Source organism: Charadrius vociferus, unplaced genomic scaffold (genome assembly GCF_000708025.1).
Source record: "Charadrius vociferus isolate BGI_N301 unplaced genomic scaffold, ASM70802v2 scaffold263, whole genome shotgun sequence".
NCBI lineage: Eukaryota > Metazoa > Chordata > Aves > Charadriiformes > Charadriidae > Charadrius > Charadrius vociferus.
Window position 1 is genome coordinate 1,497,431 of NW_009647769.1, and position 7,404 is coordinate 1,504,834.

A 7,404-nucleotide genomic window follows, 5' to 3' on the forward strand; every position below is an offset into this window, starting at 1 on the left:
CTTTCCCAAATTTAAGTTTGGTATAAAGCTTTCAAAGGGATGATGAATTCAAACAGAGCACAGTGCCTAGAGTGTGAGCTAAACTATTCCTTGTGAAACAACTTCTGGTGGGCCACCTTGAAGCAGAAACAGACCACAGAAATACCAAATACGTTTGCACAAAAATATAAATAATATTAATAACATAAATAAAGATAATTGCAGAACAGTAGGATACTATTACAAATGTCTAGTAGGACTTTATTTCTTCACCATACAAAAACTGTTCTTCTTCATTCTCCACTTGCAGAAAATAGCAAGCAACCTTATAGGAAATGCTCTTAGAGCAAAAACTCTTAGGATGCATAAAGTGAAATTATTGCCTCCATGAAACAAAAAACAAGGATCAACATTTACATTCTGTTTTACACCCTTTTTTCTGCAAGCAGACTATAAACAATAAATCAATAACCTTGCCTATGCCTTCTGATACACTTCGGAAATGCAAGCGAGGTTTTGTCACACCCATGATAAATCAATTAAGCCATTTATTAACTATCCCACTTTTGGATACTTGATCATCCTGATGTTGTTCTGTGATACAGCATCTCTACAAATACCACTTCTAAAAAGGCAATGTTTCCTTTCAAGTTCAAACTGCCACAGAAATGTTTCTTCTTCTTCCCCCATGGCATCCAAATTCTTCTTTCTTTTTCTCTTCTTTCCCAGAATGACTCATCTACTGATGCCTCAGAAAGGGCACTAGTTTGTTTTACTCTGATGACATCCCATTATTTTAAATTCAATAGTTCTGGGATAGGCTCTCATAAAAGGACAGAAGAGATTCTCTGCTCCTCTTAAAAAGGAGGTGACTACAGTTTGTTGAGATTGTAAGCTGACTCCTGGAATATACTTTACAGACAAAAAACTCGATGCAAACAAAAATACTCCTAGGGTGCACATCTCTGCTTTAAATGCAAATTAAATTTCCGTTATTATGGAAGCCCTTCTTTGTAAAACTAACATAATTTCTGCAGAAAATAATGCCAGAATGCTTTCTCCTGAGAATTCTAGTGAAAAAAATAAAGCAGGCTTACCTCCTTGTCTGCCTTTATGAGGTAGTAAAGCATCAGAAACAAAGGGTCCATTGGTGTAACAAACAGCAGGCGCCCATCTAAGTGACAGATATATAAAAGTAAGTTTAGTACCAAGAAGCACAATATATTGACCTTTTTCTTTCCAGGATGTTTTTCAGGAGCGTGGGCAGAAGAGGAGAATTTTTCTTTTCAGTAAGTATCCCAATATTTTAATAAAATGGGCAGGAAAACAGTGTTTGTGATTTCATATTAAAAATACAGAAAGAACTAAATTCTCAACCCCGCCAAACCAAAGCACAAGCTCTACTGCAGGTCTGCTGGCATCAAGCACTCTTAGTTTTGGCTTTTTCTGGACTATGTTAAAAATGGCAAAATTGAAGCTGCCCTCTATTGGCAGATTTGGGTGTAACAGAAACTTGTTTTGGGATACCAGATATATCCAGTATACTCCACCTGAAAAACTGGGCAAGGCAACACTGTGCTCGAAGAAGAGGTAGACAGGGCAAGAAAGAATTTCAAAAGCTGGTTAAGTCAGAGCTGCCTCTCATCTGTAGGGGAAGAATCTGCATGCAGTCTCCTAACAGAACAAAATAAACTTAAATAGATCAGAAAATATGGCTCAGTATGTCGTATTCAAAGCTACACACAAAGGAAGAACTTGGTCTCCCATTGAAACAGACACCTCTGCCCATCTGGAGCTCATTGCAGGACAATGGCTTAGTCAGGCTTTTTGTATAATTGTAGATAATTGGAAACAATGTAACATCAAGGAAATTCACTAATGAGACCCAATAATTGATGACAATTTGACATTAATTAGCAAACCAAAAGCAAATAAATGTAACTTTTTTTTGTTTTAACTCACATGATTAAGATAATTAAAGAAAAGGAAATCCTACTGCAATGGCCCTAAAACTAACAAAGATGGGGTGGGAAGAACGTGGTTTCTACCAAGCTGATAGCCAATCTAACATCTGTACTACTAACATGATGCATTGCATGAGGCAAAGCAAGCACCAGGACTACTTACAAACATGAAAGCTGTGATAATAAAGCTGGAGGGAAAAAAAACCACTAGCCACTTTCTCAAAGCTTCCATTTAAATGCTTTCCACAGCACCTCCAGGAAGAGGTATTTTTATTTGTTCTAAACAGTTCAGTATAAAGACCTCTGCCCTTCTGAAGATAACAAGATAATTTGCTTTAACTGCAAACACCCAGCTTTTTTGTGTTCTTCTCCTGACCATTTCAGAGATGCAAAAGCCCTAACATTCACAAACAATTTTTCCTCCTGTATCCTTTAAAGAAAACTGAGGCAATGATTCCTTAAGGCAACTATTTCCCAAGTGCCAAAATGGAGGTTAGAAAGAGAGGGAGAGAATACAATGTGGATGTAATTGGGAGCAGGGAGCAGACCTAGTCTCTTGACTCACCCCCAGATGGAGCAAGGAAAAGCTCACAGACATACCACTTGCATTGCTATATGCACCTGCAGAGGATGTTTAAAAGTTAACACACACTTTGGGATATTACCATTAAAGAAGGCGTATGTCTGAGGGATTTGCTTTATTATCATAAATGGTCTTTTTTCTAGTTAAAAAAGGACAAAATAAATATACTTTCATCACCTGAATTAATAATTATTGCCTGGTCTATGGACTTGCTGGCAGAGAAACACTACTCCAGTGACATCCTTAGTGATAAAGGATTTTTAAAGCTGTCATAAGCAGTTACATAAATTTCGTCCTCATTCTCAGAAAGGTGGGGAAGGATCAGAGAATGACTGGGATGGTACAGACAAGCTCACTTCAGACAAAATACTGAAATGGCACCTTCAGACAGCGGGCCTATCCTGAGACCCCAGCACTTACACAAGGGAATACAGAGGTAATCAAAAGAAAGCAAGACCATACATTCCAATGCTTGGAGCGCTAACACACCCCTCTGCTTAGCTGGCTAAGGCTTTCCAGCCCTTTTTCCCTCCTGTAGGATAACACATATTTTACTTAAACTGAGGACTTGCCGGTCTGATTGACAAGGCAAGCGAAGTATTTTATGGCACTTCAGCTTAAATACAATTGAATGTCTTCCCCCTCCCCCTCCCCCTCCTTCCTCAAAGACAAATGAACATCTGTCTAATTGAGGTTGCCAAAGGCAGCCTTTTAAAGACAGACCACAAAGCCCCCAGCCCTGGTTAAATCCAGATGGCAAACGAGTGTGTCAGAAGGTGGGGATGTGATGCAGCATGCCTCAAACAACTAGGAAAAACACCTGTAAATTTACTAGAAGAGAGAGGGAAGGTCTGTGCATGAACATTAGTTACAGTTGGGGGAAGGATACATTGTATTACTCACCTTGTTGAACAGTCTGACCTATAAACCAGGAACGATATTCCTCGTGAAAAGCTTTTACTTCAAACAGCTGCTGTGCACCACTATTGAATAAGTAAAGGGTTGCTTCCCCTGTTGAAAAGAAATCTGGTTTGTGTTTGTAAGCTTTCAGAAAAATCAAAAGAATACCCAATACGTCTGAAGAATGTGCCTTATATACATACAGACATACAAACATACACACATTCTATATAAACTCACTACAAAGAAAGCCCAGACAAAGAAAACTATTATATACAGATGTTCATTTACCAGCTCTATAAACCAAACTGAATTTGAATCAATAAATAAGATGTGTGAATAGTTCATCTTACAACACAAAGCCTTTGATCCAAACCCAAATCAAAATCACTCAAGAAATCAGCTTTTGTCTGTAGTGAAGGGGGAAGGTGGAAAACAAGAAAATTCCCTCTCCTTCCATCATGTTTGTCTCCAAGATATCAGACTCTGGGTTAGAGGAACAAACGTCTCAAACCTTCATGTGACAATCTGAAATAATGTTTTTTCTGTGCATCAAAATGGATTGCTGATGACTCAGTATGGGTAGACAAATAAGGTGAACAAGGAAGCTAAAAAGAACTTGCTTAGAAGTGCTCATCAGAATCTTGCTAGGTTGGAAAGGAAAAGGAAAGCTGTATTTCAGGCCACCCCACAGCACAACTCTGCCGTTTCACATTAGTTCTGGGTTATAATGAAAGGGTGATGAATACGGTGCAAACAGGATTGGCATTTTCCATATCTAAAACAGCAATTTGCCAGAACTACAGAAGGGGTCACTGAAATTTGGTCAGCGGAGTCGGTTGGCTGGACTGGTCCTGACTTGGTTATCAATCCATCTTCAAGAGACAAGAGGAACTACAACATGGCAGTCCTGCTCAAAACACATAAATTGCAAAGCTGCACTGATGTGCAGATCATGTGCTGGCTCAGAAAAGTCTCCATCTAAGCCCCTGCAAGCTGACATCAGCACTGATGTTCTCGGTCTGCAGAGATCCCGAGGTGCGGAGGGAGGTCAGCTAACATGGGCAGAGACATCTCTTCCCCAAAATGACTGATAATACATTTTTCCCCCCTTTATCCAAAACGATAACCAGGTGTTTAACCTCACCTAAGGATATAGTTTCAGTTCTCTGATAACAATTTTTCTCTTGGGGAGAGGAGGAGAGGAGTGAAGAGTAGATATAAGGGGGAGTAGAGGTCTCAGTCATTACCATGTGCTTCTCAACAAGGGTCTACACCATAATTTGATCAGCATCAGACATCAAACTACTCACAGAAGTGCTCACTGAGCAACTTAAGACTCCTACCAGTGAGCACACTAGCCAAATGCAGTGGTGAGCTATAAAATCTTGGGAAAGACACCATTCCTATTGCCTAACTCCAGCTCCTTAATTTATTTGCTTATGTTTAAAGGACAGTCACCACAGGTTCCCAATTGTCATAAGACAGAATCTCTAGGGGATGGGGAGAGAATCTAGGCGGCTTTGCTCACAACTTCACCACTTCGGTTAGTTGCTTAAGTCTTATGGTATGGTTATTTCCCTTCTTTTAGTTCAGCACTTTGAAAAATGCTTCTTGTGGTACTTCTGAATTGCAGGCTGAACCCTAGTTTATAGTCTTTGTAAAGGAGGGAAATTTTGCCCTTTCTACCTGTCTATAAAAGGGACCATGCATACTTTTATTTAATAAAGGAGTTAGCACGAATTCTATAGTGTGCCGAGTCCTTCAGTACGTATTTATACAATATCTGGCATCAACAATTCATCTGTTAGACCCAAATGTAAGGAAAATACATTAATAGGGTGTTCTCAGTCCTTCCATTTTCAGACCCTATACTTATAACAGGCTACATAACTGAAAGTTTATGCAGGTCTATAAATAAGCTCCTGTAAATTCTAAAGGAACACACCCAGGCAATCATTGTACTTCAGGTTTTCTCTAGAAACCTTTCCCAAGATCTCTGATTCTACAAAGTAAACAGACCTCTTCTTCCACGGAGAAAAAGAAATTAATGTCTACGTTTTTAAAAACATAACAAATTAGATAGCTAATATAATACAGCAGGTGGAAAATATCCATGGCTATATACTCCCACTGTAAATCTGAGCATTCAAAAAACAGGTATCATGATGGATGAGTGATTTCATATTCTATATCTATTGGTTTTAATTATTTTCCTCTTTCAAGAACAAGTAGCCATTACTATATTGTGATATTAAAATGTACCTGAAGACTTTATACGAACACACATAAATATGAGCAGTGAATTTCAAAACAAAACCATATAACTTAAATCTACGGAAAACAAACAAGCTTATGAAAGGAAAGAAAAACAGCATGAAATGTGGTTTTCAAACAAAATATGTTAACCCTAACAAAGGCTTACTGCAAGTTAGTGTTGCGGTATCTCATACTTCAATTATTATGTTACTCATATAATAACAAATCCTTGACAAAAAGAACAATCTGACTAGAAGAAATTTAACAGTGGGATGGTGGTGTCATTATATTGCCTGCATTTGCTGGTCTTTCCAATGTACTGAATTCAAAGTGCCTCATTATCTATTAACGAGAAAAAAGACACTACCACTTGGACCAGGGAAAGAAGAAAATTAGATTTAGAAATGAAAAGACTCAAAAAGCTTGGTAAGTATAACTGAATTACTTCTAACTCTGACTATTTATTTTATAGCATAAGATGTATGCTATGAAGCATAAATCCGGATTAAAAAAAAGCACAGGCTCAACACCCAACACTGTAAGCTCCCCAAAACTAATGCACTGAAAAACTGAACTTAAATTACACCTCTTTTTTGTGCTGCCAATATTCCTGATGAATAAACAGTTCAACCAATTAAAATTATAAAAGAAATCCTAAATGTTTGCACAGCATTAACTATCTGGCGTCACCAGCAGTATCTTTGGCACATACGACTTATACTATCATCATTATTTCAGCTTGCAAAATACGAATCTTTTGGTGGTGGAGGGAATCAACCAGAACATTAACAGGCTCATGTCACAATTCCAAAACTTGCCTGTACTTGGATTGCGCAGTTTTGTAAACAAAGGTTCACTGTCAGCTGTTGTAGAGGGGTCAGTAGCAGACTCTGTAGGGGGAGAGGAAAAAGTTATGAACTTGTAAACTGAGAAGTATTTCACTTTCTGCCATGCTTCTCCAAGACATTCAGAATTAATTGGATTGACAATTTTTGAAAACTCATGTATTTTCTGCCTAAAAGTTATGTGCCTCAGCCCATATTCACCCTACCTGATCAAGGCACCTAAATTATGATTCCAGACTTCCTGGCACTCTCTATCGGCAACACGAAAGATATGCACCTGGGGATGATTTAGATTTTGAAAACCACTTCCCCCTAGAGAGCCTCAGGCAAGAGAACTCCTAAGTTTGACATCTCTGTTAAGTGAGATGAACTGATATGTTGCCCTGATTAGTCACAAAGACAATAAGAATGCTTTGGTAAGTTAGGCCAAGCACAGTGTGGACATTAAAAAGTTAAAAGGTAAAATATTTGTGGGAAGAAACAGTGGTTCTCTAAAGCTTTCAGGAAGTCAGATTATGCAGGAATATGAGGCAGGAATTCTCTTGAGTGGTTGTTACTGTTGTGAAAAAAATACACATACTTGTTTATCTGTTATATATAATCTTGAAAAATAAAGAGTGCATTTAATTCCCCCCACAGAAAAAGAAGCTGAGAGAATACAGCACCTCTGTCTTAAGCCTCTGACAGTTGTTCTCTTTTCTGTGTCTTTAAGCAAAAAAAAAAAAGACAAAAAGCAGAGCCAGAAAAGTACGATCTCTCTCTGAAATAATAATAAAAAAAAAAATAGAAAGGAAACAGCTCCCACAAGGATGCTGATTCAAGTCTGAAAAAACATCTATAAGGGTCCCCAGTTAATTATATTCTATCCAAGTTC

General features: G+C 38.2%; 1 protein-coding gene across 1 annotated transcript in view; it reads right to left on the reverse strand.

The window, feature by feature from the left end:
- The window catches only part of RNASEH2B (ribonuclease H2, subunit B), a 41,188-nt gene that overhangs the window by 19,745 nt on the left and 14,039 nt on the right, over positions 1-7,404 (reverse strand). The window contains 3 exon segments of the mRNA XM_009882390.1: positions 1,077-1,153; positions 3,430-3,537; positions 6,504-6,575. Coding sequence (XP_009880692.1) covers positions 1,077-1,153; positions 3,430-3,537; positions 6,504-6,575 — 257 coding nt within the window.